Genomic DNA, 26,533 nt, shown 5'->3' with positions numbered 1-26,533 from the left:
ACGCATTTACATGTGCGGGAGTAGACTAATAATATACCAACTACTGGTTGTACATGGCTGGAGTATGACGTACATTGAATGCAGCTCACAGTTTTAATTGATCAGGTTAACACACGGAACTAAGCAACTGGGCGATTTATCCTTTAACTGCTGTGGCTAAAGAAACAGACAGAGTGTAAAATGAAGAAGAAGGTTCGTACTCTATCTTATATCTTATTGGCAGAATAAATGATCGTTCACCGGCAAATGATGGACGTGATGCAAAATTTGTTATTTAAGAGCCGCTAGAAATGACGTCGTCGTGACCAGGACTATGCTACATACTGTACAATACAATTGTATAGGTTGAATGTTAGACGGCTCACAAGGTTTTAACATGCTAAGTAAATTTATGTCATAACGTTACATTCAGTGATATGTATGAAAAAAATGACGCCACTATAAAGTTAAACCTATTTTGGTTTCTTTATACACATATTGTTGTATGTTCATTATCACTGAAGTAGATTTTCGTGAATTAGGGCTTAGCCTATGGCTCTATTATAGTCTAGTGTACATACTAGCCTAGTAATACACGTTAGGCCTATAGATGCCTTGTTTATTGGGAATTTCAGTTCACATAGAATTGCATTAGAATTGCTATCACCTGACTTCCCCTGTGTAACTTGTTACTGAAGTTTAGGTCATGGGATGGGACAATAATTGTAGTTATGCAAAATATGTCGTAACCCATAAGTTAACATAAAATAAACTGAATGAAGTTAAGCACTGTAGACTAATACTTCATTCAAGGTTTAATGAGACACTTAATTAGTCTTAATTAGTTTCAAATAAAATGCTGGACTGGCCTTGAAGACTGACATACCTCCTGGGCCTATACTAAGGACATACAGCCTTACATTAATACCTATTTCGAATTACTTGTGAAATTGTGGTTTTGCGTGACTGAAGAATACCTTAAAGCATTTGGCAGGGTTTATTTGCTTAAAATTGCGATAAATTAAGCAATGGGAGATAATTAACATTATATTTTGCAAACCAAAGTTTTCTTACAAGAAAGTTAGTTATGGCACTTACATGTCACCCTGATATAAAATACTTGCGCTAGCCTATCCAACCAGTTCTTTTATTGCTGTTCACTAAGGCTCTTGTGTTCCATGATGTCCCTGCTATTATAGACTATAAGAAGAGTCAGCAGAAACTACATTATTCAATCCTTATTGTTAAATGGTGATGTCTGATGTATTATATGGACCAATCACATGTTGCTTGATTCTTTCAAGCATGGAAAGGTTCTTTTCAACTTTAGTGGGGACTGTTCCAGTAAATTCGACACTGGGTGGTCTACGTATGGTAAGATTTGTTGCTGTCAAAGCGTGCTAGTACGCAATGTGGAGAGATTGCTTCTAAAGGCTATACAGTACATAGCCTATTATCTTCGGGGAAGCTCATAATAAGATGCAAGATGATCTGGTATACCTTTAGATATCACATATTAGTTGTTACTTAATAAGTAAGTAAAGTTCTCTATGTAACAGTGTGAAAGCATATTTTTATTCCTTGGCAGAGGCAAAAGGAATCTATGCAATGGTGATGGCGCATGTGTGTGTGTATGTGACATTTGCTTGTAAACATGGTAACTCAAAAAGGTTAATGGTGGATTAACTTCATACTTGGTATGTGGATCCGTCTTATTGAATACAAGAAGCCCATTGTTTTCTGTGAAGTTCAATGGTCATTTGGGGTCAACAGAGGTCAAAGTCTGAACACTTTGAACATGATAACTCCAAAGGTACATCTTTGTTGAACTTGGTACATATGCAGATTCAGCTTGTTGAGTACAAGAACCCTATTGAATTGGAGGAGGTCAAAGGTCATTTGCAGTCAACTTTTAAGTGAAAGTCTGAAAATCTTGTATTCAAGATAACACAAAAAGTGCATCTTTCTTGGCCTTCATACTTTGTATTAAGATCGAGCTTGGTGAGTGCAAGAGTCCTATGGAAACTGGTAGAGAAAAAGGTCACATGAGGTCATCAGGTATCAAACTCTGGAAACCTTTTTGCAGCATGATAACTTCAAAGTTAAAGCTATATTTAAATTAATTTGGGAATTCTCCAATGCTATGATTTTTTGGGTGAAATTTAGTTCAGTTTAGTTCTGTGAAGGGGCTCTATAGGTCTTCAATGAAACATAGCAAGCATCCAGTTCATAATCTTGCTTGAAACGTGCACTTAAACCCTCATATCAGTTTTCCCCCTCTGAGCTTCGAGGAGTCAACAGGCTGTCTCAGTTGGGCACAAACTGGCTCAAGGGGTCAAAAGGTTATCTCAATTGGTGGAATACTTGACCATTTACTAAAAAATTATTTCAAAGTGTATAAACAATGTACTGGTATGTAACTCTCAAAGGTTATTAAATGGATTTGCTAGCTCAAAATTGGTAAAATGTGTCTACATTTCACATAGGAAGACTGTTCTTTCTGAATATTGAAACATTTTAGTTTTAATATTCTTTTCTGTAAAAACCATATAAATGAATGACATGGTTGATCCCCACAAGGGATTAATACAAATATTTTCACATTCTCACTGAATTCTTCGACAAATTTAACTCATTTGCTCTAAATTAGTCAGATAGATATTTTGAAATTTGAGCAAACTGTATGGCAAGGAATCACAAAGCTGACTGGCTTGCTGGTTTTGTTTTTAATTCCAGATCAACAACAATTGATACATTCAACAAACAATAACAGGGCTAGTAACAGAGGTACTTTGCCCTCTACATTTTTAATGTGACAAAAAGTTTGTACTTTTAAGTTTTTACCATCCTCCTTCCTTTCCTCCCTAATCACTGTTAAACTCAATAAAAAAATGATAACATAATGTATTTTTATATATTTATATCACCCAAACATAGAGATGTTATGAAGTATCCAATCTCTTTAATTATTATGATTAATTATTAAAATTATTTCTTCAACTAAGTCAGATCCTTCTTCTTCCTGTTTCCTAAGCCAGATCCAAATGAGATCATGAAAACTGACGTCCCCTCTCGAAAGAAATTAATCACAAAAATATCATTCGTGAAAACCATCTTCTTCTGTCCTTAATACGGTTCTATGCATACAGTAGCACACATTAAAAATGGCGAGGGCTTAGCTTATCAATTTTACAAGAGCTGTTCAGTATCCAGCACTGAAAGTGCAACATTTATCAAACAACCAGGATCAGACCATCTGGGACAAAGATTCATATATTGCTTTAAGTAGCTGGTTACATTTCTTTGTGGTTACATTTCTTTCTTTCTGGTTACATTTCTTTCTGGTTACATTTCTCTCGCTCCCTCTCCCTTGATGATGCCGATGGATTATTATCCAGAGCGTGGTGGTCAATTTGGCTAAGGCGTCGAACTCGATCCAAGGATTGCTGGTTCGATTCCTGCCTAGTTCATTACGTTGTGTCCTTGCTTTATCTCAATTGCCTCTCTTCACCCAGGGGTTAAATGGGTACCTGTGAGGTGGCTTGTCATTGGGCGCAGTATATAACTGCTGCCGACTGGAGGGATTGTCTCTGGGACAGGTTATCATTGACCAGGGGTAATATAACGTCTGTAAAGCGCTTTGAGACCTATCGCTGGTATAAAGCGCTATATAAAAATGAAATATTTATTATACTACAGCAAGTGAAACAGAAAAATATGTATATTTTAGGGAGTTTCAATGGAATGTGCAAAAAAGGAGGGAACTCCACATGTAGATTTTGTTCCTATGGTATGTCCATATTTTTGTCATTAGGGCAGTACAGTTGGTGCATCTTAAAAGTGTTGTGCCGTTCGGATCGGGTATAAATTTTTACCGGGTTCTGTCAGATCAATTTCGTGCCCACCTCTGGTGTATTATAATGCTTTGAAAAAGCCACATCAGACCTCTGTACAGTGTTTCATCTGTTGCATTTTCTTCCCTCTGTGAATGAAAGAAAGAATGTACTCCAAGGTGATATAAAACAGGTATGGAAATGACGCAAACCCGTCAACGTGTATCTCTTTGAACTTCCACATGTTCTGTTTGATTTAGCATCATGATCTTCTTAGACAAATAAAGCTATGAATAAAAAAAATAAATAAATGTAGAATGATATCATAGGTTGCCATTGGTAACAGGTGACATTTTATGGCAGCATTGCAAGTAGTAAGGGTGCCAACAATAAATTGTTGTCTGTGTGATGGGTTGATTTCAAGCCCAGATTTATTTGAGAGGGCGATATTATGAAAGTGACTTCTCTGATTAATGATTTCAGATGAATTAGTCAGACCTATGCAAAGTCAACATGCAACTCGCTCTAATATGTTAAAGAATTGCCAAACGGTTACTCTATAAACGAAACTGTGGCTATTAACATTTTAAGCAGCTTGCTATAGCTGAGTACAGCATGGACACAGTGAACTTTGAATACATTACAACAAAAGCCTTTTTGGAAGGATTTTAGAAAGTCATAATCCAAATGTGCATTCACTTAATATCTAACATGGAACGTGTTCCGGTTTGGTACAATATTGAATAGATTTAAATCTTAATTTGGTCAATAATTAAAACAAGAAGCATTTGTGCATGAAACTACAGTACTGTATGTCCCACAGTTTTCAATTGTCTTTGTACATGAAAGTTAACTCTTGAAATAAACAGCACGTGCTGTCAAAAGCATTATATCAAAGCAATCAAAAGATTTTGAATAAATTGTTTGTGTAAATATTGTCATGATATATTGATAAGTTCATATTATAATCACACTGGTGGCCATCCTTTGAACTGCTGCAAAAACACAAAACAATGGCATATGAAGTTGATCTTTGAACTCGTAGCTTAGCCTGCAGTCAATTAACAGTCTGTTAATGGTTGTAATGCTTTTGTATTATTTTTTCACGAGGGTTTTCCAAATTCATCAGTTGGTTTCAGTTGTGATATGTTTATACTGCAGCTGTGTGAATGAGTGCTCAATCAGCACTCGGTGTGGATACGATGACTGGCTAGTTATTCATTTTATACGTATCATGTACAGAACCTGATGATACTCACAGTACTTCCTCAAGCGCTTTAAGAGCAAACATTCTCTTCTATCCTGTGACTCTTTAAACGACGATAAGTTGCGTAAACATGGTGGAAACAACTTTTGTGGTCAAGAGGAGAAGGAGGTGTCAACCTTCATATTTGTTGATATAAGAAGAACGGTGGAGCAAGGAAAGAACAAGCCAGCTGATTTTGATCAGGCAGATCTCAGTAAATGTCGTTGCTTCACAGAGTGATGTGATGTAGGAGTTTCAAACATTGTTTCTGTGAACTTTTACTAATAAAACTATGTCTCATCGAACTGATGGTAAAAGACCTTCCCACAAAAAGAAGAGACAATCAAGTCTACAAATCGGTCATATCAAAAGGAAGAAGGTAGGGGCGCGTTTCATGCCTAGCAGAGGTATGGAGTGTCATATACACAGTACAGTAGCATACAGTATAGAGAGGGAGGGGGGAAGTGGGGGTGGGTGGGTCGGGAGGATGGTTCCGCAGATAGAGTAGCAATCGGTGCAGAATGAGCCCTTGCCTCCTCAGATATAAAAGTTTTCACATCGGTCGTCCGGTCGAAAACTTTGAAGATTTTGGTACATAAGGAGTGGTTTTAACTCACTGTTGATATCTGCCATTATGGCAAAGGAATTCCTGGGTATGTAAACAGTGTGAAGGATTAAGGTAACGGAAGGGAAAAGTAATTAGGGAAGCAGTATAGGAATATAAATCTTTGTTTGATTTAAAAGTAGAAAAACAAAAGTTAGGGAATATTGAATAAAGTTACATTGTTTAGGTGGATGTAGATCAAGAATGTACAGTATCTTAAATACTGTTAGCATGCATACATACATACACACCAGTTAGTGAAAGGTATTATGCAATCTGTATTTTGTATGTTAGGGTATTTCCATCATTGGTACGGTAGCTAATGTGTTTGTATCAAATAGTAAAACAACTCTATCCATGTTGGCATGTTCATTAGGTCAATGAGGTAACAATGATGTATAATGATGTACAATGATGGCAAATTGTTAAAATGATAATTATTCATGCATATAGATTAAAGTAATAAGTTAAACAAAGTCAAGTTAGGTGCACAGGGGAAAAACTATGTTAAGAGTGCACCACAGACTTGTACTATAAGTACAACACCATAAGCAAGACCACAAGTAGACACTTACCACCTTCTGCCCCATCCCCCCCCCTTTGGTATGAGTACAAATATGAGTACAAGAGTCTAAGCATGAGTATGTGTACTTGTTGATGTGTAAATACCTAAATATGGTAGATTCCCAACATGCCCAGAGTGCCAGTACATGAGTACATTACAACTGTGCATAAATACGAATGGTACAAGTTCAAAGAATCACTAAAAGTCTGGTGTATATGGTCACATACATATATCATACCATGAATAAAGCCTAGGCTGGTGTATGAAGTCACTCATCATAGTACAGTACATACATGTTAAATAGTAAATGAAGCCTAGGCTGGTAGGTGTATGAAGTCACATACATACCATACAGTAAATGAAGCCTAGGCTGGTGTATGAAGACACATACATATCATACTGTAAATGAAGCCAAGGCTGGTGTATGAAGTCACATACATATCATACAGTACATGAAGCCTAGGCTGGTGTATGAAGTCACATACTTGTTTTACAGTAAATGAAGCCTAGGCTGGTGTATGAAGTCACATACTTGTTTTACAGTAAATGAAGCCTAGGCTGGTGTATGAAGTCACATACTTGTTTTGCAGTAAATGAAGCCTAGGCTGGTGTATGAAGTCACATACTTGTTTTACAGTAAATGAAGCCTAGGCTGGTGTATGAAGTCACATACATCTCATACTGGTAATAAAGCCTAGTCTCGGTCAAGAGGGCTTTAGATCATGTGGAATAGCACCAAGAGGACAAGATATGTACAGTATGCATTGGGAGAACAAGATGAAGCAAAGTATTAGTGGAGTACAAACAGTGGAATATATCTCTAGAGTGCTTTAATTCTGCGGTAGTATGATACTTTTATCCAAAGAGAACACTAAGCACATGGAAATGCTATCACTAAACATAATAATAATGATCCTAATCAGGAAGTTATTGTTACGACGCTTAAGAGACTACAAATGTGGGAGAAGCTCGCAAGGGGCTGATGGATTACAACTTTCACGTCAGGTGGCTTCCAATTCAACATTTTAACACAAATTTTGAATCTTTTCAATTTAGAAAGTCATTTTAGAAGTCATAGATGAAACAGTGTTCAACTGAAGCATGATATGCAAAGTGTAATATAAAGTGAATCTTCTTCCTTTTATAAAAATTAATTGTGATTTTTTTTTCTGTTTTGATTTCACCAGGTCCTTTTGATGGGTAAGAGCGGGTCCGGTAAGACCAGTATGAGGTCCATCATATTTGCCAACTACATTGCCAGAGATACCCGGAGATTAGCAGCCACAAGTAATTAAATCCGATATTTTTTAAATTTGTTGTACATAATAAGAGTCCAGGGTACTGTTTGATAAACGGTGTGTACTCGTTAACAGGTCACCTGTTATCAGATCTGGCATTCTAATTTTACTGATGTTGCAAATGGTTGGTTAGGATTACGTAGAGCTTATCATAGATACACATTGAAATGGTATTAGTATACTAATAGGTCAATATGTACCTGTGTTTAAGGAAACCTAGATTTACAGTCAAGAAGATTGTTTGATACATATGCTGTCATCAACCCTCTTACCAGTCACACACCTCTCTCACCTCCTCCCCCCCCACCCATCCCTCTCCCACCCCCTCCTCCAAGTTTTGTGTAAACATAACAACACTAATATTTATACTGAACAACCTACAGTATTGCACCTACATGAGAGGGCATAATTACATATCAGTTACAGCCCTGGAAGTTTGTTGTATTCATGGCACAGGCCAGTGGTCCACAAACTTTAAGGCCCACGAGCCAGGAGCCTACATGAGAACTGAGGCCACGACCCACCAGACCTCCTCAAGACAGATTTGTTTCTCAGAATACAGTAAATCTAGCTTTGACTATGGATGTTGACAAAAAGTGTAGATAAATTTTTCTGTCATCTGGGAAAATCTTGCAACCACAAAATATTTTTGGGTCATTCCCCATAGCTTGTGGATTTTTTGTCATAGGCCAATTAGTTATTTTCACTGTTTTGTGGCTTTCCTGTATAGCCAGCTACCCCTGTATAAAAAATTAAGGAAGTAGGAAGTGAGTGGGGAGGAAAGGGAATGGAAGAGGTCCAATTCCTTATCGTACAACATTAATTCAGTGTGTAGTCTGTATGCTTACACAGTGTAGCAGCTACCAGGCCTCCAGGCACCAAATGCATGCAGGAGAGATAAGTATCTACTCTTTGATGGTTACATTAGTGTCACAGAAGATGATTAATACTGCAATCTGATATTTCGAAACAAACAAAAAAACTCAGTTGTCAGCCTACCATACATTCATAGGAGCTTCACATTGGCCTAGCTTACTTTGTAATGTGTAAGAAATCAATGTTTTTAACATTCATGCGACACTTTGGTTTAATACTGTCTCTTTGTGTTTGTCTCACAGTCGATGTTGAACACTCTCATGTGAGATTTCTGGGAAATCTAGTACTTAACCTCTGGGACTGTGGTGGGTAAGTATAAAACATAAACTATGTATTACTCTTGTTCGGTATTATCACATTTTACAGGCAGCCCCTGTCAGCAATAGCAGTCTGCTAGGACTGCTAGGAGTATGTACAGTAGTTTGAGGGGGGAGGGGAGGGATGGTGGAGGGTTGTATGTTGGGGGGTGGGGAAGGATGAGGGAGGGTTGCATGGTGAAATATGTGTACATATTTAAGGTGGATCCCTAGATTCCATTTCGATTCAGTCCTGTCATATAGTCTGAGCTATCAAACATCACACATTACTAAAAAAGAAAAACTCAACTCGAAGAAGAAGAAAAACAATCCGAGGGCAAAATGGCATTGTCAGTTCCAATTTGTCTTTTCCTTTCTCTGACAGGCAAGAGGCTTTCATGGAGAACTACTTTGCCAGCCAGAGGGACAACATTTTCCGAAATGTTGAAGTTCTCATATATGTCTTTGATGTGGAGAGCAGAGAACTGGAAAAAGATATGCATTACTACCAGAGTTGTCTGGATGCCATCTTGAAAAACTCAAAGGAGGCCAAAATATTCTGCCTCATCCACAAAATGGACCTGGTGCAAGAAGACCAAAGAGATCTTGTAAGGAGAGTAGAGAGTACAGAATAGTTTAAAAGTGTCTCCTGCTATGATGATGGACTTCATTTTTAATTAAGAATTGATATAAAATGAGCAAAGAAAATTCATCGTTAGAATGAGATTCGAACCAGTAACCTCATTTTGTTTTGTTTAATTATCATTTTTTAATCCATAAAGATATCAACTTTCTTAAGTCACATGACCAAAAAAACAATTTTTTAATAGTGAAGACAAATATAGAAAAGAGAAAAAAAATTGGAAAAAAAAAAGGTTTGGGTCAATTTTATGGAAGGATCTCGGTCCGGTCGCAATTGCTGAACATTTGGCAATTGTTTTGCATCGTTGCAGAACAATTGATACATGTTTACTGCTGCGACTGTCAGTAAGTACTGCATCCTGACAGGCAGAAAGAAACAACATGGCTGATTGCACTAATGAGGCCTAACTCAACAAGTATTCCTTCTTGGTTTTAAGGTGAATCAAACAAAAACGTTGAAATGTCGACAGCTGCAAATTTGACCCTGCGGAAATACATTAGTTTATTAATTAAATTAATGATGTCATTAGTTATAGTAGGTGTCTTACATATTGACAAATCCTTTTGGTCATCATAGTTTTATCAATTACCTGTCAACCATCGTTGAAAACATCAAAATATTGCAAAATAAATATTAAACAGACAGAAAGCAGATGATAAAATCATCGACCACAATTTCTTCTAAATTTAAATACTTAAAATGATTCAAATCTGTGCAGATTATGATAAAACTTTTTAAGTTACAAATTTGTTTGAATTTCTCTCTTTTGACAGATTTTTCGACAGAGAGAAGACGATTTGAAACGTTTGTCTAAGCCCTTGGAATGTACCTGTTTCCGTACCTCCATATGGGACGAGACACTGTACCATGCGTGGTCCTCCATCGTTTACCTCCTCATACCCAACGTGCAACAACTGGAGAACAATCTCAAGCATTTCGCTAACATTATCGATGCAGACGAAGTACTTCTCTTCGAAAGAGCAACATTTCTGGTAAACTTTCCCCCAATTTTCTTCCGTAGTACTTCCATCTTTTATTACAGCAAATGAAGCAAGCATTAGGTTTTGATGTCTAAAATAAAACTAATTAAATGAAAAAAATGTGAAACATGACATATTCAATCATGGGTGGTCCTGTGGTGTGATTTTTTACTTATTTAAGTTTGAGTTCTCACGTATGAAAGTTTCACTACAAAGCCAGATAAATCTATTCCAAGGTACTTCTGTGAGGGATTGAAAGTAGAGAGTCATGAAAAAAGTCATTCCAGAAGCCAAAAATGCTGATTTGCTACATTTATTGTCAGTAATGTGATAAAAAACTTGGTGTAAATGATGAGAGCTTTTACATGCAAAGTGCAGAATGGAGATCCTTTGCCTTTGAGATGTGCAACAAGACTAACTAACTTTTCAAATACAAGATGAAGCAAGTAGCTACCTTCAACCAATCACAATGCTACATTTGGTCACATGAGAACCTAGACCAATCAATCTACAGCAACGTTATTGTTCCTAGAAAATTAATAAGTAGGCAAAGTTAAATTGCTAATTTACATAATGCATCTGTTGCGTCTGTTCAGAGGGCAATCTTGCGATCAATACATGATAAAAAAATTGGTTAGCAAGGAAAAAAATGTCTGAATTAGTTTGACAAGATCAAAGATATCCAACCTCCTTGAAGCATTTAAACTGCTCAGACATTGAATAAACATGACTTTCCAAGAGTCATGTAAATATAAAGGCAAGTCTGTCATAAATTAGAGGGTATTCGACCGCAAAATGTAAGGCATCTTTGCAGTTTTCGTCGCGTTCCGATAACCCAGACCATCTGTTGTGATATTCCGAACGAGTCTTAGCATATAGGCGAGACCGAAGGAATACCTTAAAAAGAGACGAAAAATAAACATCTCATAAGTAAGCCAAAATTATCTTTTAGGCACAATGGCAGGTTGTTTTGTCTTGTCAGTTTGGTTAATATTGGGGATCCTCAGCATCACTGTAACACCTGGATATTATCAGCTACGGTACTCTTGAGAGGCGGAAAAGGTGACTTGCAAGTCATTAACCTAGAAAAAGCTGGTCTGGTTAAAAAACAATGAAGCTCAAAAGAAAGTAAAAGGAGAGCTAGGATTGTTTTCTCATATAGCATGGTTTGCCTTCTTCTTCCTCCTCCTCCACCTTTGTTTTTACTCTTCTTTTCATAATACCCTTTTTGTTTTTGCTGTATGCCTTACCCAAACAAATTTACGACACATTCTTACAACAAGCTGCGTGACAAAAGAATGATTATCCTGCCAGCTCACCAAACTTTTAAGGAACTATGGCAGCCATTTTATCAAGTGGATCAAGTTGGATAGTTCACGCTCAGCCGTGATATATTTTGCCAGGTTTAAGGAATCCCCCGGGCAACCTGTACCTACTCTTTCAAGATAATTAGGTCTGCAAAAACACAAAAAACAAAATTATACAGGGGTGAAAGTAAGAGTGAAAGTAATTACAATGCTAGGGTTTATTTTCATGAAGCCCCAAGTTCCTTTTCATGTTGTTTACACCTCAATTATATTTCCCATATCTCGTGATTGTACTGTTGCCTGTTGAGCTTTCTGTAACATTCTCAAAGCACATATTATGTTGGAATCACTTTCTCTTTGCTCTGCTTTTCCAATGATCTCAGCAATAATGTATCCTTGCTGGTTTAGTTGTATTTGTTTTTGTGTTACACTTACCAAAACATGTTCTTGGATGACATGTAGTAAAGAATCATTTTTAATATCTCCATTTTTTTATTTTATCTCCCCCAGGTGATTTCTCATTGCCAGCTCAGACAGCATAAAGATGTTCATCGGTTTGAGAAAATCAGTAACATCATCAAACAATTCAAGCTAAGTTGTAGGTAGGTTACCTAGTCTACTACCAGGCACTTTCACTAAAAACATCACCTATGTTTCTTAATTCATCCACCTGTTATCACACAATCAAGTTAAGGTTGTAGTTAGGTTACATAGTCTTTGACCAGCCACATTTATTAAAACATCACCACTGTTTCTTAATTCATCCACCTCTTATCACACAATCAAGTTGACTTCTATGTAGGTTACCTAGTCTTCTAGCCACTTTTATTAAAACATCACCTCTGTTTCTTAATTCATCCACCTCTTATCACACAATCAAGTTAAGGTTGTAGTTAGATTACCTAGTCTTTGACTAGCCACTTTCATTATAAAAACCATCACCTCTGTTTCGTAATTCATCCTCTTCCTATCACATAATCAAGCTAAGTTGTAGGTAGGTTACCTAGTCTCTTAACAGCCACTTTCATTAAATACATTCCATCTGTTTCTTAATTTAAAGTGCACCAGAAATTATATGCTATATATAAGTGTCCTCTTTCCATTTAAATTCATTTTCTGATCTTATGTTACACCTTGTTGAAACTGCCTCTCAATGCCTACCGAGAAATTTAAGAGAAATGAATGAATTTACCAAAAAACATTCTCCAACAATGACAAGGTGTAAAGAATACTCGGAAGTGATGTGCTTAGCCAACAACCTTTAGATATCCCTGCTCTTTTATTAAAAGAAGGGCAAAGTGAAGTTTCACAATCTTTCATGTTAACATAATTAAACATTGATGGGTCGACTTGTAACCAAATACCATGTAACATTTTTTGTCCAAAAATGATTATGAAAGAAAAACCCTGGTATCAGAACTCCATCTGCTGTGGGACCATGTGATAGCACTTTCAAACTGAATAAAAGATAAGTTATGGCTGGACTCAGAATCCAGAGAGCAAACATTTTAGCTGTAGCAGACGACAAGTGTGGCAGTTTTGTATTCACCCTCTCATCCAATTAAATCGTAATTGAGAGCATGAAAGAAGGAGAAGAATTCTTTAGAGAATTTAAAGAAATTTAAGAATTTTAAGAAAATTAATTAAAAAAAAAAAAATTAAATTTGTTTCAAATAGGACAATCCTTTGGAACTGTCATTATTAGTATGTTAATGATAGGTCATAGGTCAATCAATTATTGCATTGTCATCATCTCGAAATGCATTTCATAAATATGGCAGTCTGTCAAGTACCAAAAAAATCACCCACCCTTAATACTAGATAAATTATATTACATTTCCAAAGTGCAATTACGAAGTCTCGACGAAGTCAGAAGTCATAAACTAATAAAATGGGAGAAAATTTTACGAAACATTTCACCATCAATTTGCTAGTTCTCTTTGAATGGAATACAGCTCTAATTTTCAGCGGTAGTATTAATCATGTCGATTTCTCTTTTTTTTTTCTCTCTCTCTCTCTCGGCAGTAAATTTGCGGCATCTTTCCAGAGTATGGAGGTACGGAATTCGAGCTTCGCTGCTTTCATAGATGTCTTCACGTCTAACACATATGTCATGGTCATAATGTCAGACCCATCCATCCGTAAGTTGTCTCTCTCTGTACATGTAGACTTCTGTCTGCGAGTTATATGCCGTGCTTTTTGATTCAAACTTTTGTTAGAAAACGAGCTGCCGGAATGTTTTGTCCCCTCTTCTGTGAACATTGCAAAAATTAGGATTCCTCAAGGACTCATTGCACATCAGACGACGGATCGATACAGACATTTTGAAATATGATCTTTTCTTTCCGATAGGACCGATCATGATGATGGGTGACGGTGGTAGGAGTCGGTTGGTTGGGTATGGGAAGGGGTGGGGGTGTCATGGTTGGAATAGGGATGTTTTTCGGATGAAAATTTTCTGAGAATGCTTGCTAGTCGAAATGCTACAATCTTCTGTGCAAGGAATGAGGGTGGGCGGAATTTTCTCATGAATATTGGAACATTGAAAATAAGAATTGATCAATGGCTAGACAGTTGATTATGCTTCAAAGCTTCCAACTTTCACAAGAGAATGGGTTACTGAGATCACACAGTGCAAATTCTCAATAAAACATTTTTTTTTTTTATATGTGTGAGTGTGTGTTCTGCCATCGTAGGCAGTTTTGGAGAATGGTGGGAGTTCTTATATCAAACATTTCCCAAAACTGGTCAAAATATATACCGAACCGTTGTTATGCAAGAGAAACTTCTAAAGGGCCAGCCTAAAGAACTTGTCCTCTAACAAAATTTGACATATTTTAAAGTGACCTTAAAGGCTGCAAGCAGCAGGTTAAAGTTTTAAGGCCAACACTTTACTGGAGCACAAAGTATGTATTATGTTTCATCGTGTCTTAACATAAGTTTAGATCCAAGGGTAAGTCTGTCACTATGGTTACTACAAACCACATTACCACCACATGGTTTACACCCTGTCTGGTACTTGGGTAAAGTAGGGAAAATGAAAAGAGAAAAACCTCCTTTCTGGGTCCTGCTAGTCCTGAATTTTGAAGTTAAGACTAGAAAACTAAGGATAAATTCTCATTTGAACAAATCTCCTTAAAATACGACGTTATGACTTATGAGAGCAAGGTTGTTATGTAGTGTGATATGAAGTGAATGATAACATTAGGTTATAATTAATGTGTAGGCTTTGTAGTAAACTGAGAGACTTATTTCCATCTGAAGAAAAGGCAGAAGTTTCATTTCTTTAAAAGCATTGGAACCATAGCAATACATTGTAGCAGTAATATGTAGAACATTGCACAATACATTGTAGCAGTAATATGTAGGACATTGCACAATACATTGTAGCAGCAGTAATATGTAGAACATTGCACAATACACTGTAGCAGTAATATGTAGAACATTGCACAATACATTGTAGCAGTAATATGTAGAACATTGTACGATACATTGTGGCAGTAATATGTAGAACATTGTACAATACATTGTGGCAGTAATATGTAGAACATTGTACAATACATTGTGGCAGTAATATGTAGAACATTGCACAATACATTGTAGCAGTAATATGTAGAACATTGTACGATACATTGTGGCAGTAATATGTAGAACATTGTACAATACATTGTGGCAGTAATATGTAGAACATTGCACAATACATTGTAGCAGTAATATGTAGAACATTGCACAATACATTGTAGCAGTAAATATGGAGAACATTGCACAATACATTGTAGCAGTAATATGTAGAACATTGCGCAATACATTGTGGCAGTAATATGTAGAACATTGCACAATACATTGTGGCAGTAATATGTAGAACATTGCACAATACATTGTAGCAGTAATATGTAGAACATTGCACAATACATTGTAGCAGTAATATATAGAACATTGTTACAATACATTGTAGCAGTAAATATGGAGAACATTGCACAATACATTGTGGCAGTAATATGTAGAACATTGCACAATACATTGTAGCAGTAATATGTAGAACATTGCACAATACATTGTAGCAGTAACATGTAGAACATTGCACAATACATTGTAGCAGTAATATGTAGAACATTGCACAGTACATTGTAGCAGTAATATGTAGAACATTGTACAATACATTGTGGCAGTAATATGTAGAACATTGCACAATACATTGTAGCAGTAATATGTAGAACATTGCACAATACATTGTGGCAGTAATATGTAGGACATTGCACAATACATTGTAGCAGTAAATATGGAGAACATTGCACAATACATTGTAGCAGTAATATGTAGAACATTGCACAGTACATTGTAGCAGTAATATGTAGAACATTGTACAATACATTGTGGCAGTAATATGTAGAACATTGCACAATACATTGTAGCAGTAATATTTAGAACATTGTACAATACACTGTAGCAGTAATATGTAGAACATTGCACAATACACTGTAGCAGTAATATGTAGAACATTGCACAATACACTGTAGCAGTAATATGTAGAGCATTGCACAATACATTGTGGCAGTAATATGTAGAACATTGTACGATACATTGTGGCAGTAATATTTAGAACATTGTACAATACACTGTAGCAGTAATATGTAGAACATTGCACAATACACTGTAGCAGTAATATGTAGAGCATTGCACAATACACTGTAGCAGTAATATGTAGAGCATTGCACAATACATTGTAGCAGTAATATGTAGAACATTGCACAATACATTGTAGCAGTAATATGTAGAACATTGCACAATACATTGTAGCAGTAAATATGGAGAACATTGCACGATACATTGTAGCAGTAATATGTAGAACATTGCACAATACATTGTAGCAGTAATATTTAGAACATTGCACAATACACTGTAGCAGTAATATGTAGAACATTGCACAATACACTGTAGCAGTAATATGTAGAACATTGCACAATACACTGTAGCAGTAATATGTAGAGCATTGCATCATACATTGTAGCAGGAATATGTACCATTGCTTGTCAGAAGCGGACCGTGGATGTGTCGACGGAAAAGACAAAAAAAAGCAACGAAATGCTTGAAAATTGAAATGTTAGTGGGTGATATTTTATACATAAGGAACTGCTGCAATATTTCTGAATCACATCTAAAAACACAGCAAGTATGACTCATCAGTAGATTGCAATTAACCACACGAAGACTCAGTTCAAGGTTCTTTTGTACCGAGCAAGAAATTACGAAGCAAGAAATTACTGAATCTGATTTCTCGTTTCCAAAGTGGCATTTAAACCATCTGAAAGAAAATTGGGAAAATTTTGCTTGATTCATCATTACTCGAGACAATAACACTTGACTAAACAAGCTTAACGAAGCTTAAATTTGATAGTGGGCAGCATTAATTTGTAAAACATTTTGTTTATTTTGTTTTACTAACAAGACCCACAGTTTATTTACACACACTGCTTAAACCTACAGGTTGATGGCTAATTACCTAGCCGAGGTTTTTTCCCCCTAATCGCACAAGTGATCGACTCTGGATACCTCACCCTGGCGTTGAAAGTGAAACGGTTTGGCGGCTGTTTGCATAATGTAATAACTGCGCTACATTGAATGTACTTGTCTGATTTTCACGTTGTAATCTCCGATAGTGCGTTTGCTCCGCCTCGGCATTAGGGATGTTTTTTCGTCTGGTTAAGATCAGCCTTGCAAGACGACGTCTTTACCGCCTGAGGCTACCTCATCCGGCAGATGCCTAAATGTCATAGTGCTAACTACAGACTAAATTCCAAATACATACATTTTATCCTCTTTTGCTCAGCATATCTAGACTACTCGAAGAAGGATTTAGGAAGCTGGAAAATTGAGCCGAACGTCGTCATGTTTCTCGATGCTCTTATTTCCACTCTTTTAAGGTCTTTTTCATCAGTGCTCATTGTGAAACTTTTGCAAAATCACATGATAATAATAATCATCATAATAATCAAGAAAAAATTTATATTTCCTTTCGTAACCAAAATCCCGGAGCAGGTTTGATTAGGATAAATGATACTCTAAGAAACACACTTTACCACAAATGATTTGTTCCAAGATGAGTCACAATAAATTGATGTTTCACTTGTGATCATCCCTTCAAGTTATATGCAGAGTTTGTCTGATATTTTGATCAGTAATTGCAGTCATGGTGGAAGTTAAAGAAGGATTTAGTAGAAATATTGGAAAACTTAAAATGATGAGGATCAACATCCGAAAGTAAATCTATATATTTAGACTTTCGGTAGTAATTATCAAGTCTTCATCTTAGTAAATGAGAGATGGGAGGGGGTTGGAGAAGCAAGGGGAGGAGAGGGGGAAAAGAGGGGGGAGGGTGATGAGAGAGGAATGGGGAGAGGACAGAGAGGAGTATCAGGGTTATATTGTGATGTTGAGACATTAGAACTGATATTCAATGATTAAAACATATTCATGTATTGTAGTCTAGTTGATCTATGTTGATGACGGGGTGGGGTGGGGTGGGGTGTGGAGTGGAGTGGAGTGGAGATGGGATAGGAGAGAGTATGGGACAGAGATTACAGTATGTAATAGTTATTATAAATTTAAGTGTGTAGTGATTGACAGTAACTTCTGAGAGCATCATCTCTTCTTGGTGTAGATGATGTGGGAGATGGGGGGGGGGGGGGGAAGAGGGTCAGGAGAGAGATATGTCTGACAGAATACAGAACTTAAATGATCACAATAAAACTTAATGCCTTTAGTGATTGTTGTCATCTACTTCTGATCTTTCACAGCATCTGCGACTACTCTCATCAACATTAAGAATGCTCGGAAACATTTTGAAAAGTTGGAGAAGGCTTCGGAGCAGCCATTGATGCGGTGAAGAGGTGATGCGGTGATGTCTATTTTTAGCACAAATTCGACAGTGCACTGCGCATTTCGGGAGGATACCATTTAGCGGGGGGATGTGATAATCAAATTAAGATGTATAAACAGAGAAAGGACATAAACTTAATAGGGTGGAAGAGATATTATGTAATCCACACCTAATCTTATCTATGCCCCACCAAGCGTTGGATGTAAACAATTTTGCTGGGTCGCAGGATTTTTTTCAGACTATTGACAAAAAATTATGCAGTTTTTGGAACTTAACGACAGAGATCAATTCAGTTTTTTTTAATTAGTTTTTTTCCATCAAGCCCAAGCTAGCTTTCATGCTTTCTGAAGTTCAATTCTGATGGGTGGGGTTCTGGTGGGGGGTTGGGAGGACTGAAGATCATGGTGCATGGGGCAAAAAAATGGTGGAATGCAAAAATGTTTGTAATGGATGGATTGTCAGTCACCGAGGCAACGAAAAAAAGATGGGATATCCTCCCTGGTTACACGTGATTTGCATAAGAAATGTATGAGAGTTGGTATAATAAACTACTAAACAAATTGTGGTTTAAAAAATGAGTAAACTATAACTAAATAATGGATGAGATTATCAGGTAGCAACCTTGATACTTGTTGAGTTTTCCCACTTTGAGAGAGGTCTGCAAGTTCGGGAAATTCAGAGGTCTGGTAATTGAATATTAAGATTCTACTGGTGTGGTACAACATACCTGTGTGGCCGCTATCTGTTTGATGTAAGGTAGCAAGGGCATCTATAAGTCCAGCTAAAGTTTAGGTCACCCAAGTGGTTATTTTATCGGTGTTAATTGATCCTAACTTCATGTCTTTTGCATGGATCTAGAGGTATTATGTAAATTTGTAATTGTAACCTTTTAGCTGATAAACTGTACTAACTGATAAACTGTAACTGATAAACTGTTCTAGCTGATAAACTGTAACTGTACTAAACTACACTAGACTATTTATGAAGAAAGTGGTGAATTTAGCACACGTTTTCATAACTGACATACTGAAACTTGGTCTCAACGGAAACTTGGTCTCAACTCACGTAAAAACTTTTGAGGTGTTGGGTATCGTTGTGAGATCTCAGTCTCAAAGTTGTGGCGACCAGGATAAAAATTCCATGGGAGAATGTCGTGCATTCTTTTGGGGAAAGTTTCGATGGTGAATGGGTAAACTATAACTTTTGATGTAAACAAGGATTAGAGAATGTTGTTGTTGACATCTGCAAATCTCTCAGGTTATCTTTACCAGAGAAATGCACACAAAAACAATTATACAGTATAAAACAAATAATACAGCACAGGTAGCAGCAAATTGTAATTTTCCCACGAACCCGATGCCACTCCACCCAAACATTAACTCAGGGAATCCAATGGGTGGCAGAAATTGTGTATACCTGTTCTGACCTTTTTCATCAATTACGTTTTATCACAGAATACCAGAGTTCTGTTTAGCTAAGCTGCTACACAAGTTTAATATAGTGTGCTTAACCTAGCATACAGATTCAGTCTCTGAGGAAAATATTCTTCTAGAATAGGGTTAAAGCGAAAACATACACACCCACTTTGGGGTAAATTGAAGTTTAACCCAGCAGGTTGCATAACAGGTGCCAGTATGGGTTGCAATGTAGCTGAAAGACGTCAATACTTCATGTGCTGTCCACTCTGTGGGCTTTGATGTTAGCATACTATGTTACATAGAATACTAAAGGATGTAAGATAGGCTCAGCCTAATGTACACATCTCCATGTTAGGCTAATGGGTAAATGGAAGCCTAATGCTGCCAGGGAGATCTATTTCCATAGTGTTCATCAGCAAGGCATGGTTACCAAAGAAATTAAACCTGCAGCTTCCATAACAACCTTAGCTATATAATGCTAGAAGCATTGAAAATGTCATGTAGAGTTAGACCCTCGGCTGGGTAACACCTTTGCATCAGTACTAGCAGCATGGAAAATATTATAGAAACCTAAAGGCTAGGCTCTTTGCTCTAAAGCTAACAGCAAATACTATTAGATAATTAACAAAAGTATTCCATGAGAGTACTCATCTTGAACAGGACCCACAGTGTGAAGAGACCTGGCCAAGCAGATGGTTCTCTTTTATATACTATAGTGCTGCTGTGTCAAAGGTCACCTTATCTTCTACATGGACTATACTATTACAGTGGGGGGGGGGATTAAAATAGAACAAAATTGAATTGAAGCAGTCATTACCATATCCATGAGAAACAAATGCCTGAGAAACAAATTACATAATTGAATTTAAGAAAGACATTTAATCCTTGGTTGTTTGTAAAATTCTCCTCATGAGTAAAATTGTTTCTGTATATATACTTAACACTGTATGATACTTTTATAAACTCAGAAGTCTACTTTGTTTAATACTTTTGAAACAGCTTCTTTTTTGTTTGTTATGTAATGACCATGCATGAGAACAACATGGTGAGGATTCAATGCATTCCTCTTTAAGTTCAACTAAGTGGAGAAAATGCACGATGATTTTATGTTCTCTTTATAAAAAAACTTTCTCATTTCAGTCCAATTGTCATGTATTTCCAAAGTTGTATTTACTAAATTTTTTGGCAAAAGAGTTATCTGTCCATTTTGAATGTGAAGTCAAACATTGATGTATAAATCTATTGTGCTCACAATCAAAGAAGTGATTAGTGGAAGGGGGGGGGGGGGGGTTGGGGAGGTATGGGGCATGTATATTTCAATTTTTGAAGGATGGAAAATGTTTTGCTCTTTTTCTAGATATTACATTAATAAGTTTAAACAAGTTCATCTTTGCAGGGCATGCAAGTTTTTCTAAGTTATTCGTTTAGAAAAGTGTAAAGAAAGAAATTTTAGAGGTTCACAGAATAAAGAATAGAAGAAATCACAAACAATTCATTTTTTTCCCCTGTATTGTATTTTGATCCACAAATGCAGCATCTAGTAAACAAAATTATTCCTCTACAAAAACTTGGACTTATATAAAGGAAAAAAGATATTACTTAAGAGACGCTTGCAATGCGATTCGTTTTTTCACAATATGTTCTGTGATTCGGTCAAAAACGGAAAATCAGAAAAAAAAAAAAGAAAAAAAATGAAGAAATTATTTTTCTTAAGATATGAGTTTATATGACATCAGATAATGTATAAGTGACATTTTGATGGAGGGGTTCTGTGGCTCTAATGCCCCATACGCTAAAATACCTGCAGAAGTAAAGGAAGCAAAGGAAAAAAGATCTTTTTTTTTATTTATTAAAAACAAATATTTTATGTATAGTATTAATTGTTTATACCTAAAAAGCTTATTTTAATAATAATAATAAGAAGAATGAAAAAACAAAAACAAAAACTTTTGTACAAAGTTTAAGACAAAGAACTACTTTACATATCATCAGATTACAAACCTTGACTTTTTTTTTGAGTAATTTGGTACAACACAAATTCCTGAACTACCAATTTTGTTTTCTTATTTACAAATGCACATGAAATGTCAAACAACACAATGACCGGAAAACCAGTCTGCACACAAACATCTAACCGTACCATTTAACACCATGTGACTCGCTTCTTCCCCATCCCTCACCCAGTGACTTGTTTCTACCCCTCCCACACATAGTGACTGTTTCTACCCCCTCCCCCACCCAGAGAATTGTTTCTACCCCTCCCCACCTAGTGACTGTTTCTACCCCCTCCCCCACCCAGAGAATTTTATGCCCCTTCCCTCACCCAGTGACTTGCTTCTGCCATCCTCCCCACCCAGTGACTTGCTTCTACACTCTCCCCCACCCAGAGAATTTTCTCCCCCTCCCTCACCCCGTGACTTGCTTCTGCCACCCCTCCCCCACCCATGGGCCTTGTGTTTTCCCCCTCCCCCACCAAATTTTTCTAAGCAGCTCTGCACTTGTATCTAATGAGTTAGCTTCTTCTTTTCTTTACTTCCTCCCTGCAACTCAAAAAGTATTCTTATAAAAGTATACACAGAGAATATTTTCATGTTAATAATTTAAAAATGTCAAAACAGCAAATGGACTTAAGAATTTGCAGTTTAATAACAACAACCATGATAAAAACAAACATGCAATACATATCTTGTGATTCAGCAATGACCCCTCAAACCTTTAAATTATCCATGGAAACATCGCTTCTTTATTTATTACATTACGTCGACAGCAGCATAAGAGACTATTTGGATAACTATTACAGGAGATAAAAGCCATCATACAAAAAAAATGTTCTACCTTCAAAAGGCATGCTTCATGATACCAATAAAAAGCCTCGAATATATATATATATATATTTTACATATGGTTTAAAAAGTGTTGCCTTTTATTATAACTTTTAGAAACTGTGTAAATTGCAAGAACATGATTCACCAAAGAAACTGGACTTCTGAAGAATTTCCCCAATCGATGATCTGTTTTTGAATTAGTTGTATGGATTTTTTCCCCCACCAATGTGAGAAACACGGGTATTCACATTTATAAAATGTGACTTTGTTAATTCTCACAGATGACAAATATTTGGCTTGTTACCCTTGTCAATAGTTTAGAAGACAAGGAGCTTCATTAACAGGCATTACTTCCTAGCCTCATCACAGCAAGCTCCTGTTTAGTTGAATATCAGTGGGGAATCCATTCAGAGAAAAAGTTCATGTAAAGCAGCCAATTAAATCAGAGAATTTAATATGGTTAATAAAAACACTGGTTTGAACATACCCATGGCATGAAAAATCCACACAGGCATGGCAGTTATGTACCACTAAACCACATTAACCAGAGAACATGAGAATAGCACAAAGGGAGGGCTTGATTAAATGGTAAAACACATCCGGAGAGATCAGGACAATTGAGAGCAAAGAAGCATAGCAGCGTGAATGGTTAAATCAGAAGACAGCTGCAATATCACATGATTACCAAAAAATTAATACCCACCATGCACCTGGTCTATGAAATGTGTGCTTAAACATCATAGCTGTGAAGTACAGAATATGTTCATTGTGTCCACACAGGTTACCTGTGAACTCAATTCAAGTCCAGTTTATGCAAGCATTTTGTATGTACGTAGGTATGTATCTATGTATGTATGTGTGAAATATATTATTTATGTAGGTTTCAAAAGATAAAACAGACATGTTAGTGCCTTTCCCTGGCAGTACTTAACTTTTCCTTCTTGTACCTCTCTGCTTAAAACATTTTTGAAAGCAATTTATTTCATAATTACATGCAGATTGTTAGGGAGACAACAAGACAAACTCAAAGCAACTTGAAATTAAACGAATGTTCCACGGAAAACTCTACAAATCTCCCCCTGAACAGAAATTATCAGTCTTTTTTTCTTTTTTTTCCCCCAGTGAATACCAAAACTTCCAATCAGCACCTCGAGATGGAACATTTGCGACTAGCAATATAATCGGTCTTTGATGTGTATAAAATATACTTTTACCACTAATAACAACATCCAAGCCTTAAAGCAACTATTTTCTGTGTTCATAACATTCCATATGTAAAACTCCTCATGCAAATTTATTTCTTAAGAAATAAAAGCTGTTGTACACAGTTCTCTCTCTTGATGTGACCTGAAATCATGGTAAATTATTTCATCAAAATATCAGCCATCAAGCTTAAAAGCCAAATATCTTGTATTATTATTATTTTTCTTTTCTTTTTATTTCCTGTCTTTGGTTTATTAGTCTTTCTTTTTTCCTCGTCCATCTTGACGTTGAGAGATCATTGTGTTTAAAAACATTAAATACCCAGCAGTTTAATTATATGTTAAATTTGGCACATCCATAGCTAATAGCAATACCAGTGACATCACACAGCTATAAAGCAGTACAAACATTCTTGTTTTGCTGCTTCAGAGAGAGATATATACCACATCCTTTTGATTCAGATTTAGTAAACGACAAAAGGAAAACCATAAATATCATAATAACTTCCTTGATCTTATAACAACGGTAAAAGTTAACAACATTTCTATGAATCCAATGATTACAAACTGGCTGCGATTTAAGAAGGGGGGGGGGGGAAAACGATTTAATACTGCATAGTCAAAATGAGGTGTAAAAAAAAATCACGTATCTTTGCAATCACATTAAAAATGAATTCGAATCAAAAACGTTAAAAACGATCGATAAATAATAAAAGATTCAACAAATACAAGATGGATATCATAAACAATTATACAATTTGCCAAAATTTATTTAAAATTTAAAAAAAAAATGATTAAATTACATTATTGTTAGTTTTCTTCTTCCTTGGTTGTTTTTTTTCAGACAGTTAAACAGGAGAGTGGATTGATTCGACCTTTGACCTATATTTCTTAAGCAAACTTAGCTCATTACCCAATGATTATGACAAGCCACCCCCTGTTGTTGTTGTTGTCTTGGTAACCACAGATACTAGAATAGAATTCCCAAGGACAATCTCAGCCTAGTACTTGACAAAAGTCTTTTACTGCAAATTACCAGTTTTGGACAAGATGGAATAAGGACTTTTGTGTTTTTGGTATCAAAGATTTCTAGCTGAATACTTAGTTGTTCATGAAACTTCACATGACACTTACATACAGCTATTATTTTCTGCCTTTGTAAGATTCAGCTATTCCTGGTGAACCTATGTATTAATAAACGACAATTGTTTTTTTTTTAACATCATCTAACCGACTATAATACTCTCACACTTGTTATTCCTTACTTATGAAACAGAGTACTGAAATCTATCCATCAATTGTTTTATCACATAAGTAGCAACCACGATTCTTGACCATGTTAATACTGCCCTCAGTCTCGCAAGAAGACTGCTGGCATGGATTTGCCTACCAGACCGCACTGCTCAATTGCAACATGACCATCAGACTGTCCTCAAGCCCCGCAAGGACAGGTAAAACTGATTTGTGCAGACTTCCTAAATCCAATTTCTATTTTTAACCATCATTCTTTGGAGAGAAAAAAACAACAACGAGAAAACATTCCGTCGTCATAACTATGTACAGTTATCGTTGCTATCGTAAGGTAAATCCTCGAAGGGGACAATTTGAAAATATACTATCGTGGCGCAAGTCTGAAGGCATCACAAGGCTTATTTATATTTAGTTAGTTAGTACCTTTCCGTTCACAGCCATAAGCCACTGGCTCATCGCCTAAAGCACACACCGCACCATGGATGGCGGCGAGCTCAATCGATGAGACATTTTAGTCATCAGAGCATATGCCACCATTAGTGGCATATGGTGGCATGGCAATGGTGGCAATGAGCGCAGTCTGTATACGTTCGTCATAAACAGGGTACACCACCACTGACGGTAGTGAGTACCATATCATAGCACACACCATAAACTGTAGAACCTCTCCACCTTTTTTTGATAGTGACAGAGGGCTTGTCGCTGAAGCCTTTTAAAAGTCTTAAACCTGATCCTCGTTTCTGAAAAGCCAGAATGAAATCTGCCAGATCTACTCTTTTTTTTTTTGGTAACACTCTTCCAATTTGACTTGCCACTCTCCGATAAACCATTTCTTCTTTTAACACTGGGACATGATATCATTGAGAATGACTTTAATGATTATTTTTTCTCTCTTTCTTCCTATCTAATATCTACCCCACCCATACCCCCATTCCTTTACCATCTGAGTATCAAGGATACCAGCAAGAATACAAACAGACAGGACCAAGAAGCCAGTGTGTGCGCTCCGGTCCCTTCCGGTGGTTCCACGGTGGGTCTGTATTTGGGATCCTCTACTTGTACGTCATCCAGTGAATCTCCATACCCTGATCCGCTCCCACTGCCCGATCCACTGGCATACTCTGCAAAAAAATAGAGGAGGAAAGAGAAAGATGACTCACTGATGATGGAACAATAAGCCAGGCTGTAGGCCAACAGCTATAACAGTGATAACTGACTAGATTCAGGTGATAATCTGATCCATCAAATCATAACCTGACCCATAATCATATCTTAATCATATGCTAATCATATGCTTAAGTCACAATTTAAGCAGGAGACCTATATGGATAAT

At 36.6% G+C, this 26,533-nt stretch overlaps 2 protein-coding genes across 3 annotated transcripts in view; one reads left to right on the top strand and one right to left on the bottom strand.

Moving 5' to 3' along the window:
- The first annotated feature begins 33 nt into the window (after nt 1-33).
- Nucleotides 34-22,736, top strand: LOC139975043 (ras-related GTP-binding protein A). Of its 2 annotated transcripts, none has more exons than XM_071982655.1 (8): nt 34-192; nt 7,415-7,514; nt 8,644-8,710; nt 9,083-9,305; nt 10,114-10,332; nt 12,138-12,229; nt 13,653-13,768; nt 18,422-22,736. In XM_071982655.1, exons 1-8 carry the CDS (start codon nt 181-183, stop codon nt 18,508-18,510), a joined length of 918 nt encoding a protein of 305 aa, XP_071838756.1. In that variant the 5' UTR covers nt 34-180; the 3' UTR covers nt 18,511-22,736. The 2 variants fall into 2 exon arrangements, with proteins under 2 accessions (XP_071838756.1, XP_071838755.1); XM_071982654.1 differs by lacking the exon at nt 34-192 and adding an exon at nt 5,106-5,437.
- The window catches only part of LOC139975038 (glypican-6-like), a 93,017-nt gene continuing 87,897 nt past the window's right edge, over nt 21,414-26,533 (bottom strand). The window contains exon 8 of the mRNA XM_071982647.1: nt 21,414-26,321. Within this exon, the coding sequence (XP_071838748.1) occupies nt 26,137-26,321 (185 nt within the window). The 3' untranslated portion in view covers nt 21,414-26,136. The remainder of the gene's footprint in view (nt 26,322-26,533) is intronic.

This window comes from Apostichopus japonicus, chromosome 10 (assembly GCF_037975245.1).
Source record: "Apostichopus japonicus isolate 1M-3 chromosome 10, ASM3797524v1, whole genome shotgun sequence".
In the NCBI taxonomy this organism is placed as follows: domain Eukaryota; kingdom Metazoa; phylum Echinodermata; class Holothuroidea; order Aspidochirotida; family Stichopodidae; genus Apostichopus; species Apostichopus japonicus.
This window is presented reverse-complemented; position numbering and strand designations above follow the sequence as displayed.